This window comes from Echeneis naucrates, chromosome 23 (genome assembly GCF_900963305.1).
Source record: "Echeneis naucrates chromosome 23, fEcheNa1.1, whole genome shotgun sequence".
Lineage (NCBI taxonomy): Eukaryota > Metazoa > Chordata > Actinopteri > Carangiformes > Echeneidae > Echeneis > Echeneis naucrates.
In genome coordinates, this window is record NC_042533.1 from 6,458,327 (window position 1) to 6,478,445 (window position 20,119).

At 40.4% G+C, this 20,119-nt stretch overlaps 1 protein-coding gene across 3 annotated transcripts in view; it reads left to right on the top strand.

The window, feature by feature from the left end:
• The window catches only part of plxna4 (plexin A4), a 206,585-nt gene that overhangs the window by 164,069 nt on the left and 22,397 nt on the right, over window positions 1–20,119 (top strand). For all 3 annotated transcript variants that reach the window (XM_029494738.1, XM_029494739.1, XM_029494740.1), the window contains 12 exons: window positions 1,282–1,472; window positions 4,579–4,730; window positions 5,821–5,944; window positions 7,111–7,247; window positions 7,732–7,899; window positions 8,256–8,349; window positions 10,144–10,383; window positions 10,601–10,747; window positions 11,605–11,839; window positions 12,057–12,199; window positions 14,180–14,448; window positions 19,473–19,539. In XM_029494738.1, the coding sequence (XP_029350598.1) occupies window positions 1,282–1,472; window positions 4,579–4,730; window positions 5,821–5,944; window positions 7,111–7,247; window positions 7,732–7,899; window positions 8,256–8,349; window positions 10,144–10,383; window positions 10,601–10,747; window positions 11,605–11,839; window positions 12,057–12,199; window positions 14,180–14,448; window positions 19,473–19,539 (1,967 nt within the window). The remainder of the gene's footprint in view (window positions 1–1,281; window positions 1,473–4,578; window positions 4,731–5,820; window positions 5,945–7,110; window positions 7,248–7,731; window positions 7,900–8,255; window positions 8,350–10,143; window positions 10,384–10,600; window positions 10,748–11,604; window positions 11,840–12,056; window positions 12,200–14,179; window positions 14,449–19,472; window positions 19,540–20,119) is intronic.

Sequence of the window (20,119 nt, forward strand, 5' to 3'; positions counted from 1 at the left end):
TATCCTCCGTTAAGATTTTCTTCTATCAGTTTCTCTTCTCCCACACTGTCTCTCTTTGTTTTCATCTGTCTGTCTGTCACTTCACTGCTGTCTGTCTCTTCCTAGCTCCAAGTTACACGGTTGTGCCTCCTCTCAAATGTAATTTCTTTTCAGCTGTTTTTCTTATTTGCCCTGTCAACCCCTCTCAGGGAGTTTGCCAGTCTTTTCCCTTCAATGTGCTTCACCAGCATACATGTCAGAAGAATAGTAATAACTTGCCAATATATTGTATAATAAAAAAGAGAATAATTTGAATTATGAATTTAAGCAAGCAAAGGGAATTTATTTTGGATGGCAAAGCCACAGTTATACAATAAGATATTTATTTGATCTCCTTTGCTTTCTGTGTAACTCTCCATATACTCCCTGAATGTGTGGATGACTGCTAGTGCTAAATTTTTAAGCACTCCACATTCAACTCACTCAACTCAGCTTGATTCAGTTTGGTGATCCATCACTGAGAGTGTACCACGCTGGGATTGGAAAACAGCAGCATGCTGGGGGTTGTAGTTCTCTGACAGGAAAACAACTCAATTTAGCCAGGGGCAGTGGAGTCAAGACGCAAATTGTTAAAATGTGGATGGTATGCCAACATGGCACTTCACTGCGAGGCAAAGTTTGTACAGTGTTTGCAGTGCTGTACATGTGTATCTGAGTCAGACACTGTGTACAAAACATATCCTTGAGCATAAGTGCAGCTGCAAAGAAGCAAAAGTTAACGAAAAATGGGAAATGCATAAATCAGTCTTTCTTACCATCTTTGTTTGCAAATAGAGGAAGCAGCTCCTAGAGCACTGCTCGATGGACAGATCAGGCATGCCTTTAATCACAATTAAAAAGAAAATGGCTGGCCCGTTGCCATGGAAATTATATGTTAACGTGTGGTGAATGAATGGAGACAAGAGAGAGCAGTCTAGGAACTGCTGAGAGACAGAAAGAGAGAGAGAGAAGGGGTGTATATGGAGATGATGATGGATGGAGAGGTAATGAGACAAAGATATCAGCTAATGTCTCATTTAGAGTTGGTTGTTTGCATATTCAAACAGCAGCTGACAGAGATTAAGCAAACACACCAAATTGGACTTTTTTGTGTATTTGTTCATCACTTAAAGAGATTTTTGTCCAAAGTAAATTCACATGCATTGACAGTTCTGTACATCATTTGTGTCACAGTTGTTCGCTTGAGTTTTACACTCTTTCTCCCTTTTCCATTTCCTCCCTTCTCTCCTGTCTCCTGCACAGTCCATCTGTACAAATGTGACGCGCAGCGTGGAAGCTGTGGTTTGTGTCTGAAGGCAGACCCACTGTTCGGGTGTGTCTGGTGTAAAGGGGAGAACCGCTGCACCCTGAAGCAACACTGCCCCCACCCTGAGAACCAGTGGCTGGAGCATAATGGTATCAACAGCAAGTGTACCCACCCACGGATCACACAGGTGAGACAAACATACCAAAGGACACGCAGCCACTGTCAACACATGTAACAAAAACATGGGCCGAGCCATCTCAACACTAACGTCATTTACTTTTTAGTAACTAACTCAAATTACAGTGCACTGATGGTTCATTACAAAGTCTGGGTACGTTATATATTTCACATCTTTTTACTGTGCAGTGATACATTTCATCTTGCAAAAAGTTTCTCAAAGTAAATGTGCTTGAACCCCAATCCTGGAAATCATGTTTTTTTAGAGTGTTTGGTGGTTATATCTCATGAAATTTAACTCTTCTCTTACTTCCAGTGTACTAACACTCATATTGTCCGTGTGAGACCTAGAAAAAGACAAATCATTCTTGCTGTTGCTTGTTATCAATCAGCTCTGCACAGTTGTTCACATAAACCCACACTTAACCCAGCATGCTCCTGAAAACAGCTAATAGACTTGGCTTCTGCAAGATATATAAAAGGGGCAATGCAGGTGAGATGAAGGATAGGATGATACAAAAGAAAGATGGATGGAAAGATGTCCAGATGAAGAGGGAGGAGGATGGATTGGGTTCACATTAATGAGCGGTGTGGTGACATGTGGGTAGACTGATTCAGAACTCCGTCATATAAGGGTGAAGGGTTGAAGAAGACCGCCATCTAACCCCCTCTCCTTTTCCCCATGATGGATGTAATGATTCCCACTGCATCCTTTTCCCATAGAGGAGTGTTTGGAACAGATGGTGACTGACGAGAGCTGAAGGGATGAAGCAAAGCGTGAATAAAAAAAGAGCAGGGAATCCCCTTTGGTGTCCTGGGGAGTGATGGGTTTGGACAGTGAGAGCAGAGCGGGATACAGGAATGACAGAGTAATCCCTTCTCTGGTTTCCACTCCCCATGGCATCCTCGATACACCAGCGTAGAGATAAGTGATTGACCTTGGTGGAGATTTGGTGAAAGGAGCACCACAAATCTGATTTAAATCTGTTTCCTGTGACCTTACACCATAAATCCGATCATTTTAAGTAAGGAAGGCAAGGGAATCAGTCAGGAACAGAAGACAAAAGTCTCAAATCTTTGGAGTTTAAGGACATAAAACTTGTCCAAAACTCCACAATAGCCTGAACTTTTCTTCTTCTCACTGATAATAAAAACCATTGTGATCATTGAGACCTGCAAAATCAAATCAACTATTCAGGGAGGTGATGGATGATGATATTTTGTCACTCATCCCCTTAATAAAGAGTCTGGATAAGTCTGTTTCACTCTATTATTCCTCCACCCTGGTGTTTGTGTTCGTACTGAACAGTGGATTTACTCTTTAAGATGGGCTCTGTATTTCTCCTCACATGCCTGGGGCTGCAGCAGGGACATATTGCAGCCTTCTCACGTCCCCCATAAAAACTGTCAGCGGGTGAGCGGTGAGGATTTTTCCAAGACGACCAGGCCCTAATGCATTCTAATATGCATCATTATAATGACATCTCCCATCAACAATATGAGGGGGAGAGACTCGCATAGAAAGATGGAAAGAAAGGGCGAGTGAGGGAGAAGTGATTAAGTGTTTTCCTCTACCAACCGTTGGTTATCTTGTCAAAGTCACAAATCTAATCAACGCCTCATTGCATCTCTCTTTCGCTTTTTTATTCTTCCCACCTTTCCTTTTCCTTCTCTATTTCTCTTTAAGCCTTTCTTCCGCTCCATCCTCCATATTTGCCTATAAAGGGAGCGCCACAATGCATTGTGCAAAATCTTTTTAATTGCATGCATTGCTGCAACATTCCAAGGAGGCTTTTTTTTTTTTCTTTTCCCCATTAAAACATCAGCAGGGAGCCTTGTTAATCAGATGCTGAACGATAATGATATCTCACACATGACAGCCATAGGACTCATGTTATGTGTTACCCAGCTTGAGTTTGCATCATTAATCAGTCATTTGATTGGCTTGTTCCTTTCAAGTTCAACTACTTGTTGGTTTCAATTCACATTCTTGAAAAATCATGAAATGAAAATGTTATTCTTTTGATGCAGTAGTAATATAAGGATTATCACACCAGGGCTACACACCGTCACATACCACATGGGGGTGACGCAGACAAGTATAAATTGAGCAGTAAAACAATGAGCCTCAGACTCACGGAAAATCCCTGGGATTGCCATTTTTTAGGGAGAATGGTGACGCAGTACCATTAAAGCTTGGCCCCTGCCTGTAACGTTAAGGACTTCTATTTGGCAGAGACAGATAGATAAAGAATATTGTGTCCATTTCTAACATCAATCCATCTAGGCTGGCCTGATGATGTGTGCGCACACACTCAGTGGCCAAAAAGTAATTGTGTGAATAAAGTGTTGATGGATGTTGGATCCTCCTCATCAACAATGAGAAATGTTACTGATAAATCAAAGGACATTGATTACTGCAAACACGTCGCCTAATGTCGGGTTTTAAGTTAATCTTATAAAATAGCAAATATATACATTTCAGATTTCCTTAACTAGAAGATTGACAAATGGCAGTCCCTTCACTCTGAGTCTGCAGTTATTATTTTGTCGTTTATGGTCTCTATTCAGCAGCCATATCCCAAGCTTTTAGAAGAGTTACATAACATGGGAATGGAAACATTTATCATTAAGCCCTAAAGTACTTGGAAAAAATCTATCAAAATAGCAGAAAATGTAGAAACATTGCAGTCTGTCTGACTGCTGTCTCACACCATTTTGAAAGTCGCCATTTTGGCGAAAATATGCATGATTAGGGCTTTATGATCAGACACCAGTAACAGTCAGTCAGAACAGTCATGTTCCTATGCTATCACACAATTACTTTGAGTATGCTAGCACAGCTGTGGAGGTTTCCTGCTCTCCAAAGTCTTTATTCATGTATAGATAAGTGGCAAACAGAGTTGTCATTTGAAATAATGGTCTGTAACCCAAAAAGCTGAAATCTAGATACAGTATGGACCATGGGCTGATGGTTACTAATGGTTACTATTATCAAGCAGATAATAGTACTACATTAAAATTATTATTTTGGAAAGAAATTAGAGTTTATGTTGTTCTGGAAAATAAAAAATAATCATCTCCAAAATCATCAGTCTATCTTTGATTTTCAACAGATCACCCCTCTTCGGGGTCCCAGGGAAGGTGGCACACTTGTTACTATCCGTGGTGAGAACCTGGGATTAGAGTTCAGAGAGATTCAAGATAACGTGAAAGTGGCTGGAGTCGATTGCACCCCAATACGTGAGGGCTACATCCCTGCTGAACAGTAAGTCACATTTTACACTGAACTGTTTTTCAGACACTTTACAAGCACTAAGTAGTGCATGGCATATTCTCACTTTGTCATTCTCTATTTACAGTCCTGCAGATCAGTACACAACAGCAGCCAATTTATAAATATAATGTAGAGTGATAATTATAAGTAGTAATGAGCTTTACTTCACAATGATTTACCATTCTGTCAACCAATATGTACATATTATCATTGAATTATTTTACAGTTGTATTAGCTATACTGTGGGAAAAGTTTAACACAGCTGTAAAACTAAATGATAATTTCACAGAGAGCACTTTGACCTCAGCAAACCCCCAAGACACTTGAGTCACATGCAGGCACAACACTGTTATCCATGTTTATCCCAGGACAAGATGTAATAAGTCAACCATACCAACTGTTCGTGAATCAGAGTACTCACCCCAGGGTGTTTATTTGCATGTGTGTCTGTGAGCATAACATTAGAAAGAGAAGGACTGTAACAAATTTAGTCCTCATAAACTTGAACTAAATTTGGACCGATCCCTAGACAAGCAGAAAATTTGATTTAACATCAAGTCACAGCAGTGCACATACAGTGCAGTGCTGAGGGCAACAGAGAGGCACTCAGGCCTCTATATTTTATAGCAGTACATATGTGCGTCCATAATCATTCTGGAAAGTCTTGGAGGTTATATTTAGTTGACATTTGAATTTAATCCAGCACTTTGCTTCCTAACAGGTGGAGTTTATCAAATTATTTTAAACTAGTTTAAAGTTGGCTTATCAACAAACCCAGTGCTGCCTCTGCAAAGAAAGTAAGACGTGTGCCAGCAATTTGTAAGCAAATGCTGACCCAGCAGAAGAGCTGTATTTGAGGTCATATGTGAAAAGATGAAGACTTTTTCTTTTTCTCCCACAAGTCAGCATGGGAGGTGACGTTATTTTATTGAGGTTGCAATGTAGGTTTGAATCCATTCATGTAACATCATCAGTAGTACTCCAGCAGGGTTAGAAATGCATTTCTGTGTTTGGCATACAAATTTGGGTGTGTCTGTTTGAGCCTTTCCATGTGTTTAATAATATAAATGTGTGTTTCCAGGATTGTGTGTGAGATGGGTAAAGCAGAGAAGAGCCAATATACCGGGCATGTGCAGGTCTGTGTGGGTGTTGGAGAATGTATAGCAGAATTCACAGCAAATTCTTCCAAGTACTACTACTTTGTGGTGAGTCTCTGTTTTCAGTTGTATAGTACACAATATTTTTGATGGTTAAATATACTTTATATGGCGTTAGGGTTTGCTTTCCAGCAACAACAATACAACCTATGTCATTGCATGTTAGCACCTTACTAGTTGTTGGTCTGTGTTCTCACCAACCACACTAATGCTGTGTGTGCATGTCAGATTGTACTGTATGCTTGTCACTGATCTAACATGGTGTTTTTCTCACAAAGCGATGGTCTCCCTGTCAGCATTTTCTCTCATACATGTGTCAGCAGTGAGACATGACTGGCAATTGTTAATGAGCAAATACTGAGGATTATAAAAACATTTTTTCTGTTGCAAACACATAAAAACCAAACACATAGCACACTTGTCAGCTTTCACTCTACAGACAATTAAATGGCATTACTCACACACTTTTACTGTCTGAAATAAACTTGCTGTTGTTGCCATTATGTACTCATTTTATGCAGTGCTATCATTTTACTGCCATCCATTAATGGGTGCTGGCCAAGGTTTATTTCTCAATGGGGTCCTTGTAGAGTATTATATGATGTTCGGTCTAGATGTCACACTACACAGTAGGCTGTAGACGAGACCAAATGAACTGGAGGTGGATTTACTTTAGCTTTAGCTTGCAGTAGACTACATTATCTGAAACATTTCCTCCACAGTATAGTGTATGTAAGTGGGATTAGTCAGTTTGTGTCTACATCAACCCCCAGAGGCTTTTTTTAGCCGAGAATGCTCATTCAATGGATTTCTTGTTTTTCCTGGAACCTATATGAAAAGAAACCAAAGCAATTTCATTAGCAATGGAAAGTATGGCTTTTTTTTCTATCTCCTTAGAACTATTCATGTTTAACAAGATGAGTCAATCAATTCATGGTAGATTGTACACATATATAGAGTATATAGTGAATTAAAACTAATTGCCAATGCAAAAACAACACTTTCTATACAGAACTGTGCAAACCATTCACATTTTCAACATGACTAATACATTTTTTGTTCATTCAGGATTTCCATGATTTGGACCTATACTTTGATTACTCTATAACTCTGGTTCATCTTAACTAATAAATGTGTGTCCTCAATACATTTGCTAACTTGTTTCACATTGACCTTTGACCCCACCCTTTTTATCCTTTCTTCCTTTTCTCCAGATCCCAAGGATTATTAACCTCAAGCCCAGCCGAGGGCCTGTCTCCGGAGGAACCGTTGTCAACATCACAGGCAGCCACCTTGATGCTGGGAGTAATGTATCAATCATGTTTAAGGACCAGCCATGTACTTATCTCAGGTTAGTGGGGAACAAGCCAAAACTGACCCTGTCAATCTTATTTTAACAGCCTATTAAAGGTTCAGTCAAAGTCGGTGTTAATCAAACTATAGAGAGTAAACCCTGACTCCTCTCATCCACCCCAGATATTCTTTCTTCGTTTATCTTCAATGAATTAGAAGTGACGTTTTTATAGTTTAAACTAATGGGAACACAGTATTAATATAATCCACAATGTTCAAATTTCAGTTCAAAGTTTAGTCAATAAACTGTCTGTCCGTATCCTCTTTACCACCCGCTCAACTGCATTAATTATTAGATTGCCATTGGTTTTTGAGTCATTTAGTAGTCTGTGCCAAAAGTAATAATAATTAAGGAGCTGACTACTGAATCACAACACAATGCAATATATGTGTTAAATAAAACCTATTTCAGGTAACTGCACTTTCTGCCATCTTTGTCTATTGTTGCACACATCTAATGTTTTATCCTATCATCATTTTAGGAGGGGTGGTCAATGGCTCACCTGCCGAACCCACGCTTCCCTGCATGGTTACGGAAATGTGTCCGTCTCTGTGAGCATAGACAGGGCTCATCTACAGAGAGACCTGCGCTTTGAATATGTGGAGGATCCCACCATCACTAAGATAGAGCCTGAGTGGAGCATCTACAGGTATCATCATACAATTTAGTCCCTTCTTTCAACAGGTTGCATGTTACTCAGTAGTGTCAGACAGAGGTGGGTGCTCTGGATCCTGTAGATGTACATAACATACCAGAGCAGGTGCTTGTCAAAAAGAAAGACTAAAATCTGTAAATGAATGTGGTTAACAACAAACCGTAAGTATATTGTCATTAATCAATTAGTATATAGATTATGACATCCTAATTTTGTATCAGTAGGCTGGATGAGTCTATACATCAATGTCACTCTCAGTGAGTAATTCATATCATTGTCTGTCGACATAGTCTGAACTATCCCTTTTAACTGTGTTGTCAATCTTTTTTTTATTATTATTATTATTTTAGTGGACACACCCCAGTGACAGTGACAGGAACTAACCTGGACATCATTCAGACCCCACTTATCAGAGCTAAATACAATGGCCATGAGACACTCAATGTAAGTAACTGCATACACAAACAAAGAGTTGGAAGACCATCTGATGTTTTGTCTTTTTTTTATCCATTTATCTTAGTATGTTCTTGCGTTTCATGTTTTGTTTTATGTTATATGTGCATGCTCTATCAATATTTGGATTTCTATTTTGTTAAATGTTTGTGTTTCAGTTCACCAGTAGCAAATAAAATGAACTGACTGAACAAATTAAATGAACACACCAAACTTTGTGCATCACAACTGGTTCCCTTGGTATCAAGGGAAGTCAGCCCTTGTAAATGTCACTAATGATTTTCCAGAATATTACTAAATTCCTCAATGCGACTTCTAGGTAAATGGGTCAAGGAAAGGCCTCAATACATAAAGATGACACACTCAAAATCAACAGGTTGCAGTTGAATCAAAAGAGAATGATGTAATTCCTCTCCACGCCTTTGTAACAATTTCAGCATTGAAGTAAAAACCACAGAGATTGGTCTTTATCAAATTCTTTATCCTTTATTCACCCTTTTACCAAGGGGAAATGAGATAAGGCCATACAAAGATCCCTGTGATCTGATTGCAAGAAGACAGAGTAACAAAAGGCAGTAATGCTATCTGCATGGTCCATTTGAACATGAGTTTGGTCCAGGTTAAACGTCTGGTCTAACATGTCCCTTAAATGGGCTTTGTGCCTGAAACGATTGGACTTTGAGCTTGTGCTTTGAACCAACATTTAATTAAATGTGCCAACTACTAATTTTCCCATTGCCTAACACAACTCAGTTAACACTGAATGAAAGGGAAACAGACATTTATGCAAATGCAAAACGGTTGCTGTTGTTTTTTTAGTTTCTTGCATGTTGGCATTTTCCCTCCTGCAGCAGCAGCACAGGAGACATGTCAGTGATGTCCTGAAGGCCTTGCAGGATTTGTCAAGTTTGATGTTCAAGGAGCCAATTAAAGTGACAGGCAACAGTTTGAGTGGCTGCATAGCAGAGGTTACTATGGAAATGTGAATGTGTCTCTCAAAGAGCACCATACAAGTGGTTGATTTGTCAGGACAGACAGGAATAGAGGGACAATCTGCCCCTGCTTACAAAACTGGCTTTGAAATGTGGGTAAAGAGCAAAAAAAATTAAGTCGTCATATATAAAATAACAAACCACCCCAGAAACAAAGAATTAAAAAAAAAAAAAAAAAAGACTGACACAGGATGGAGAAAGATGAGTGAGTGAATGTGTGCCATTGACAGAAGAAAAGATCACAGAGCGGAGTGGGGTAGGGGCTGAAGACGTGATGAGACGGTGCCGGTGTCTTTCTGGAAATAAAGGAAGGGTAGGACCTAGTTATCACTGCTGTATCTTCACTCATCAAAGCCTGATTGAGGTGACACTGCACCAGCTCTCTAACGGCTCCTCAATTTGAGACTTTCTTTGAGGAAAATACTCCAGCAGGTTCTCTTTGCACTTTTTGAAAGGCAGGAACTCCTGGTTTCAATTGAGTCCCCAATGGGTTTCATGAAATGTAAATCGGTGACTTAAAAGATTCACACTAATGACTGTTGATGGGATGGCATGGCCTGTAGTAAAGTTGGAGTATTTCATGTACCAGTGTGATAGAGGTTACCTTACAGGGAGACAAAGTAGATAATAGGGAACTTGGTTTTATGTGTTGGAATAAAATATATTAATCTCCAGCTCTGCATATTTCTTTATGGGTTAGGGGTTAGGTTTATTGATAATTGAACATGTATATCCTTAACTAAATATTTTATTTTCAGAGAATGTGCTCATCCATGAATATTTCTTCTCCCAGTTGTGCCAGGTGCTCAGCCCTATATCCATGCTGTGTCAAGCACCAGAGCTGCCCATCAGCCTGGCTAGACAGCAAGAGGTGCCTGAACGACCCAATGAGTTTGGCTTCAAACTGGACGACGTGCAGGCTGTTATAGCACTTAACACCACCAATTTTATCTACTACCCTAATCCAGAATTTGAGCCACTCAGTGTATCTGGGGTGCTGGAGCTCAAACCTGGATCACCCATCATACTGAAGGTAGGGGGATCGATACCATCCATATATATTTACTTACAATCCTGTAATTAATGGATTTTCATTACATCGGTATGTTATTATGATGCTCTAGGATTTGATATCAATGATTGCATATCTTTACCCATATTTTCATCCATTCTATGACTGCGATAGCTCTTTAGACATCCAACCATTTCCTTTAAAAGTACAAACAGCATGCATGATCTCTAACCTGCAGGGGCGGAACTTTCTTCCACCAACCAATATTGGAAATGGAAAGTTGAACTACACGGTTCTGATTGGAGAGAAACCCTGCATGTTAACAGTGTCAGAGACCCAGCTGCTCTGTGAGTCCCCAAACCTGACAGGTCGACACAAGGTCCTGGTGAGTTATACAGCCTGTGATCTACAAAGATGAGACAAACACACACTCATACACACACGTATACACACAGACATGATAGATAGACAGGCTGTGGTTGAGACAGGCAGACAGACCTACAAATTGACTGGCAGTTTGATAGACAGACAAACATTCCTTCTGTAGTTTTCTATCCATCTCCTTGTCCATTTCCAGACAGACTAGATTTCTAATCCAATCAACTGTGTGGTTCCTGTTTCTGCCCACAAGCAGACAAAAGACAAACAAATAAGCCTTCAATAAGAGGGATTAAGGTCCCAGCAAACTCAATAAAGATTCCATTTGTGGTTTTAAGAGGGACCACTTTAAATAAAGTGCTTCTTGATGTTACCACCTGAATGTAGTGTCACAGAAAGAGATGGACACATTACTGTGAAACAATTAGTAGATGTTCAAATAAACAAAAATGTTCACACACTGAAATAGCAAATCAATATGTCTGTCTGCCTTAGCTTTGACATTGATTTTGAGGATGACTCACAGATGTAATATCATGTTAAAGTTATGTATTTGTGATATATTTTGCCTTGAGGAATGCCTTCTTTCTTGTGTGTTTGATCACTACTTATTACTCTGTTCTGAGGAGTCAAATAATTGAACCCTTTTTAAGCGTTATAGTTGAAGCAATATTTGAACAAAGCTGTTCTCTGATTATAGCGCTGGTACACTCAACCACTTGTCTCATATTTGAAGTATCCACACATGATACTAAAATATGGCCTACCTCTATGAAAAACATTCAAGGACGAAGATTGTGCATTTATATATAGTGCATGAATGCAGTAATTATAATCTGCCTCTTTATTTTTCATCATTCTAAGGCACGTGTGGGTGGTATCGAGTTTTCCCCTGGTGTGGTCCACATCACATCTGACAGTCCTCTCAGCAGCACTGCAATTATTGGCATTGCTGCAGCTGGAGCCCTGCTCATACTCTTCATCGTGGTGGTGCTCATTGCATACAAGCGCAAGACTCATCAGAGTGACCTGACCTTGAAAAGGCTGCAGATGCAGATGGACAACCTGGAGTCACGTGTGGCTTTGGAGTGCAAAGAGGGTAAGTGGCTGTCGCTGATCCAGGAAGGGTAGTACATGGTTTCTGAGTGTTTCCTATTCAGTACATCCAATTGACTTTGAAATGGTCTAAACCTTCTGAAATATTCGTTTTACTCCTGTTGAAATCAGAATGTCAAATGACTCAGTTTTCAGTCTGTGAAGTCTTTTCTAAAAAAAAAAAAAAAAGTCTGTATTTTATTTATGTGATTTATCCACAGCTTTTGCAGAGCTTCAGACAGACATCCATGAGCTGACCAGTGATCTGGATGGTGCCGGAATCCCCTTTTTGGACTACAGGACCTACACCATGAGGGTTCTTTTTCCAGGCATCGAGGAACATCCTGTACTGAGAGAGCTAGAGGTATGGCCTGGAGTATGGTCCCTGCAGTGTAAATAACACCATTATGTGTACCTGTTCTTCACTCTATCAAAAATAATTTCAATACAATTAGCCTTATTTGAAAGAAATTCAAAATGAGCAAGCAATTTAACATTGTGGTTGGTCACAGTCGGTGAAATTGACAGCGATGTTGTTTGTGTTGGTGTTTGGTAAACAAAATCCTTTTGACAGCCGACCACCACACTTTTTCAAAAACAAGACAGCCCTCAAATGAGGAGCACGCACTCATTAATAACTCTAATGTTATCAGATGCTGCACCATTTTCCCTCTGTACCTCAAAAACAAATTAAGAGTCAATCAGAGGGAGAAAAGCAAAAAAAAAAAAAAATCAAGTCATTTATCCCCAGTGGTGACATTGATAGACAGCCATAATTGAGCAGGTCGCCTTGTTCCATTAAGAGAATGATGGACCCCCACTTCACTGCCCTCAGGGTTGGCTGCTCTATCCCTGACAAAAATTTCCCAGTAATAAGCAATATTAATTATATTTTAATTGGTATAAATGTTGAACTGTATGAGGAGTATAATGTGAACTAAGAGGCTAATGAAGAAAGCAGCAGGCTTGTCTTAGGCAGTTGATAGCTGCTTAATTATAATTGATGTGTCAGAGAATTTAAAGGCAAGTTTATGACTGTGAGCTATAGCCAGTTAGAAATAGCACAGGTGATGGAAGTCTTTTTAGTTTTACCGAATCCATGGGAAGTTTACTCAGTATTGAAATATTTAACATCCCAGGCACTCAGTTAAAATGAGTTACATCCAGAAAGATATTAAAATATAGTCTGGCATGTGTCACCTTAGAAGACCTAGCTTCTTGACATTTTATGTGTTACTTGTAACTGTGGAGGTGTATTCTTAGCAGTGAAAATCAGTTTGCTTCCCTTCATTTCCACAAACAATTTCCCTTTACACAGAATCCCATTTTGTCTTTTTCTAATCTTAAAGGAACAGATTATAGCATATTGTGCTTTTTCAGTACACAATATATTTATTAAGAACTAAATCCGCAAAACATTCACACACACGAGTTCACACATGCTTCATTTTTCATGTGTGCTGGTTTTAAAACATTCACCAGCATTATACACACTGTGCTAAAATGCACATGCACACACAACTACTGTACACATCTCAAGTGGTATGAAATTAGACTTGCAACTTAACAATAGCTCCCAGCAGATTACAAGTGGCTTCTCCAGTAAAAGGTAAAAAGACTGAACATATGCTGGTTGACAGCTGCATTGGGTGCAAAGAGAATCTGTCTTAGCCTGAGTGTGCTTGACAGAAAAAACAAAAAAACAAACCACACACAAAACGTAATCTCCATAGAAGCCATATACGAAAAAAGAAGAAACACAAGTGTGGCAAGTGACTAGTATAAATGGTGCAGGGACAATCTGGGCTCAGATGAGGGGAATTCACATCACTGCACTCTCTTTCAACTTGCATTAGTGTGGAACACAGCACCATCAAAGTAATAAACATTCCCTCCAGAGGCTTAGTGTTTTCCTGCCTTTACTCTCCACCTTCAGACTAAATGTAACAAAGGCTGGAAGATGTTAAACTCCTCATCTCAGCAGATTCCTTCTTTTCCTTTCTCGCTTTCTATTTTTTTGTTGATCGTTTACGACAGGGATTTCATCTATAAACCTGATGAGAAAGCAAAGTTACAAAGAATATATAGCTATTTAAACTTTGTTTGCACCACTATCTTGATTTTACAGTATCAGAAATAAATTAAATCGTTAGATCGCCTAGGCAGCCAGAGGTAATGTTATATTTAAATGAACTTATGAGGAAATAAGTTGACGTGTGATCACTATGAATGACTTATCGATTCATCACACAGATTCACTGCTGCACTGAATCTGTACTTTTTCCCCTCCTTGGTCTTTTCAATGTGTTTCAGTCAAGTGAACGTTTCTTGTGCTTCCTCTTAGTTGCCTGGCTACCTCCAAGAGCAAGTTCAGAAAGGACTGAAGCCCTTCGGCCAGCTCATTAACAACAAGGTCTTCCTGCTGTGCTTCATTCGCACTCTGGAAGCCCAGCGTGGTTTTTCCATGAGGGACCGGGGAAACGTGGCTTCGCTTATAATGACAGTGCTGCAAAGCAAGTTGGAGTACGCCACTGATGTCTTAAAGCACCTCTTGTCTGACCTCATAGACCGCAACCTCGAGAGCAAGAACCATCCCAAACTGCTGCTCCGCAGGTAGGAACCAGGAACGAAAAAAGTACAGCAGTTAACTTTGCTTCCAAAATTGTAGCTAGTAGTTACACTTTTTGATGTACTTTCCTTGCTGCAAGGGCACGGTGTTACAGTTGTCAGCATTATCAGTGTTTGAATCCCAGGCCGGGGGTCTTTCTGTGCAGAGTTTGCATGTTCTGACTCCAACATTGCGACAAACTGGCAACCTAACCAGGGTGAACCCTCGCCCACTGACAGATAAGCTGTATCGAAAATGGATGGTGGATGGTGCTGCAAATTGTCAACCAAAAATGTTGTATCAACCCATTTTCCTTTTTATTTATCTCTCAAATATGAAGTCAGTCTAAAGTTTAAGCTCAAAGCTTCCACACACATTCAACCTCTCCACAATAGAGGGATGTTGGATAAATGCAGCTGGACTTGTTTGGATTAACTTGCGTGACCTTGAATCGCTGGCTCTTTCTCAGAGACACCAGAGTATGTTGCCACGTACGTCATTAGCAAAATAATTATGATTAATTAGCAGGGAATCCAATTTCAAATCACTCAAGAGGAAAAAAATGCTCATTTTTGAAAGAAGGGAGAGTGAAACTGTGAGAAGTCTGCACTCTGGCACAATCACAATCCTCCCCACTCAAAACTTTAATGGCAACCACTTGAACACATCTCTGCATGTAATCATGCTTCCTGCACACAGTGTTTGGTAAATGCTTTGATTACAGCTACTTAAATAAACTTTGCTTCCCCGCAGCTGTAGTGTACATGCATGGCTTTATATGTATGCACATTGCATTGTATTTTGTTTTGTTTGAGGGTTGTCAGTCAAATGTTCAAAGGCCCTGATGATTTGAGAGTCATGCAACAAATTAATTTGTCTCATTTCGATTAAAATTCAAATCCTCCCTCCAGCTAAAAATAAAAAAAAAAAAACATCTGTGCCAGTAAAGAGACGCATAATATGCATATTCAAGAGACTCAAATGAAGGTTGTTCATCATACCGTCCAGAAGACAGCGCGTGTCTTCAGCTCATGAAACCCTGTTTTTACCTACTTGGTGATACAGAGAGAGATTAATGCTTTCCAGGCAGGAGGCATGATTAATTGCGGCCAGAGCTCACTGAGCTTGGTGCAGCCACAAAACAATGGAGTAACTGCCGATACTGGCAGCAGATACAACATAAGAGATGGCGCAAGCAGCACAGACAGGGAGAGGTAGTCAAGGACAGCGGAAACGCTCAGGCTGTGTCACCCAGTAGAGGGAAGCTGAGTACTGGGCCGTTGAGGCGAGATCAGCTGTTTGATCACTGATCGTACATGTCACCAGAGCCTTGAGTGTGCTACACACAGATAGTGTTGGCTTATTATATGTCATACTTTGATTTGATTGTGAATTCAGGATGAGATTCTCTGAAATAACAACCTTTAAGCACTGTCCAAATACAACACACCCTCTTCTTGCACAGTTTTTTCCCCACATTTCTTTTCTCTCTATGCCTCTTCCTTGTTATCAAGGGAGAGGTAGAAGGAAAAGATGGGGAAAATACCATCTCAGCCAGCCAACACTGGAGGCAGAGCCCATGTTTACAACCAATGCATGCCTGGTTTGATTGCCCATTTGTCACACACACGGTTGTGATGCGCACAGATCAGACTGTCTTCATCTCATTCGTCCTCCTCGGATGTGCTTATTAGTCTTTCAGCGTCCCAGCATGCATTTCAGATGTGATGAGACAGTGTGAGCAAGCTACACCACCCCATAGTGTGGGCTGACTGGCATGTACTTGGATAGCAGCTGAAAATATCCCAGATACACAAGAACGGGGCTGTGAAAATGAAGTTCAATCTGCTCTAGGAAAGATAGCACCCTACCCTCTTCTCTTCTCTCTTGCTGTTATTCTATTTTCTCTTTCTTTTGCAATGTTTGCTCACTTTAAGTGTTATTCTCCACCATTCTCATCTCCTGATTGCTCTCAGTTCTATTGCTTCTGCTACTTGTGTCATGCTACCTTTATCTCTGCCTTTCTTACTTTCTCTCTCAATCTATATGCCAAGCTCCTCCTACCCTCCTCTTCCCGATCTCCTGTTTTCTTGATTGCCAAATCAATGCTTAAAGTGCATGAGCAGGGTGTCTCTGGCTACCCACTGCCTCCTCTTCCAAGAAATCTCTGTGCGTATGTGGTTGTGTGTGTCTGTTTCCTCTCTATCCACACACAAACACACATCCTTCCATCTGTCCCATCTCAACCTGTGCTGAAGCACTACCACCAGGAAAGCTAACTAACGAGAGCCTTCCGCAACCATCTGTCACATTCCTTGCTGCATTCTCCTCCTCTAACTCCTCTCATCCCTCCATTTCTCCATATCTCTCACTTGCCTCCCCACACCACTATTGCTCTTCCTATCATGCAGCATTAAAACAACCTGTCTGATGCTGGAAATTTTGTTTGACTATATTTGACATGTCAAAATAACAGTTTTGGTCGGTCAAAATAGGAAAGCACAATATGTTCTCGTGTTGATCACAGCCTTGCCTTGGCTCCAGCATGGATACAGAATCACAGATAACTAATCTTCTTTCAACAAGATAATCACTGATGTAAGAAAATTTGTTTTGTAAAATTTGTAAATTATTCCTGATTGTACTATCACAACTCTGAGACTTGTGTTAAAACTACTCACTACTTTCTGCACCCAGAGCAACAAGTCTAGGTTTTCAATCACACAGGTTTAATGTTTGTGGAAATTATTTTTATTAAGTTTATGATTGATTTCAAAACCAAATTTAATGCCTTGTTGACTTACTTCAGTGTAATTAATTGATATATGATTGAAATCAAAAAAGAATTCTGGTAATTGGTTAGCTGTCTGGGTGAGACAAAATTGTGTAACAACTCTGGTTCCAGTTTCTTAAATGTGTGAAAAATAAGCACGTTATGATCAGTTGTTTTGTGGGAAACTGTGGTTAGAAATTTGTCACTACTTTCTGATAATTATGATGTATCTGCAAATAACTGAAAATCAGTTGCTGCCTCATTACTCTGATGCAGTGAGGGATCTTTGGAAGGGTTGTTTGATTTCATTAGGTGGGTGGAGGAACAAACATTACGTTGAATTTTGGTAGGCTATGGTTTGCATCATATCAGTTTTCCAGAAAGTCTGAATGCCCTTTCATACAAATATGCAAATAAGCATTACTGGCACCAATGGTGTGATGAAGATGTGATGAAACACAGATTTTCTTCAGCCATACCTCAGTAATCATAGGAAACTAAGCCCCGCCAGGTTCCCTCTGCTCTATATCATCTCAGTGCCTACTGCCCCTTTCTGACTTGCTGCCAAGTTGGCAAGACTGCCTAAATCACAGCACATTTTTTTTCTGTTAACCCAAACGGAGGCTGTTTTGTGGTTTGAATAGCAGCTGATGAGAGGTTTGGAGGAGATTGTTTGAAACTTGTAACGTGCTAACATTAGATGTTAAAGCTCAATCGCATCGCTATATTTATCCTTGTTCCCCATATGCTGGGCTGTGCCAAGACTTCTTATTACTGCAGGGCTGGCACCCACTGCCAGGAGCGCACACACACACTAACTAAACACTAGTCAGCACACATATTACTTTCTGAACACATACACTGTGGGATTAATTTGTGCTTTTTGCCTTCAAATAGTCTCACCATTGTCCAGTTATTTATTGGAAGTGAGTAAGGAATAAGAAGTTTAAGTAAAAAGGGAAGGCCAGGCTCAGTCAACCATTTCTTCTCTTTTCATATCCCTTTTCTGCTGATCCCTTCTTCCTTCCCACTATCGACCTCCTCTCTCCATGCTCCTTTCATCCCTTTGATAGATGGGATAAATTTGTGGAAATGAGGGGAATTTGGAAGTTTGTATGATTACAAGATCCAGAATTGGGCAGCCAGAGGGAGGGAGGAAGACTGCAAGGGTGCTGGAAAGAAAAGATGAAAAGTGACCTTTTTAACCCTTGGATCTACAGACGGAGGAGGGGTGTGAGGGGCGACGAGAGTGGCGGCAAGATAAAAGTGCGGGCACAGTGTGGGGCAGGAAGTTAATCCCTCCCAGGTGTTCTGCCAGTGTTGGCAGGGGCAGCCAGGCCAGTCAGCTGGCACAGCAGACATTACCCCCCCCCCCCGGTCCAGTGTGGAGCACTGCTGAATAGTAAGGGGTGGGAGGACTGCAGGTGGCAGGCGAAGACACTTGGGACAAAACCCATGTGCACACACATACGCACACGTGCACAGGAATAACAGAAACTAATCCCGAAATATTGATGTCTATGGTAGTTGCTCATTGAAAGCAGGGGGAGGGATATGGGGGTGTGTGTGTTTGAGCTGTTCTTACAGATTACCAACACACCCCTGCTGCTGTCCAAGAAGGTTGCTGTCAAAAGATATCCGATCCTTGCCTCTCCTCCTCTTCCCCTGGCCACCATTGGTGTTGTTATTATGTATGCATATTAGTCATTCACATGGGATCATTCACACTGTTGGTCCAGGTCAATACATACATACACAAACACAGACACACACTATTTTGCCACACCAGTGGAGCATGGATGCCAGACAGAGAAAGAGAGGGAGATGTATTCATTCACTTTCTATTGTGCACGGATCGAGTGTTAGTCCAGTGAATAGGCTAGGGAGAGCTTAATAATGAGGCCAGTGTTATTACAGAGCTGCTCATGCCCCTAACGACATCAATCCAAAGGGATCAAATAAAGGCTTTTAATTGCTTTGCCTCATATTAAAATCCCCGCCACCGTAGGCAAGCTGCCCTTGGCGTGCCTGAGCATAAAAGCCAGCTGAAAGATTGTCTGAAAGGCCAACATATAGCATGTGCAAACACTCTCTCTATTCATGTCTTTGCAATTATATTTGTGTAACGAAAGCCAATTCATTAGCAGCGCTCAACAATTTTAGCTGAATATTTGATGATAGTATTGAATATTAGTGATGGTAATAAGAGTGAGAGATCATACGTTCATTATCTGCTTTGTGTCTTTGTGTTTGCAGGACTGAGTCTGTTGCAGAGAAAATGCTGACCAACTGGTTCACGTTCCTCCTTTACAAGTTCCTGAAGGTAAATATTTTCATTATATTTTGGTCTATTTAGCCTATTAATGACACATGGTAGACCTTCATATTATTTTCAGTTGTAAGTGATTAAAAACTAGCTGTCCTTATATAATATAAAAGCAATCTACCACTGTTTTCCAGCTATAAGATCAGAAATTGTCCTGATCCTTCTGGTTTTCTTTGCCACCCATGGACCCTATTCCTTTAACTGCAGTTGGTAGGAGAGTAAAAAATGATAAATGGGCCAATCTTCTCGGTTTGATAAACAGCAGTGTTTTGGGGCAGGAAGATGGGGGTGGCTTTTAGAGCATTTGTCACAGTTTATCCATCAAACCTTTCCCAAACTCCAACTTAATTCCAGTTAAGTTTGTGTATTGAGTGGTGGTATAAATTTTTTTCATTCAGGGGAGCAATGGCTTTGGGACATGGTGTAAACAAAAACAAAAGCAGTCTGAGAAAAAAATAACATGAGAAAAAGCAACTACAACTACAGATATTTCCTCAGAAATTATTCTATCACTGAGCTGACTGCAGAAATGGCTCTAAAGTTATTCTCTCTAAACTTTTTCTGTTCCACTCTCCTC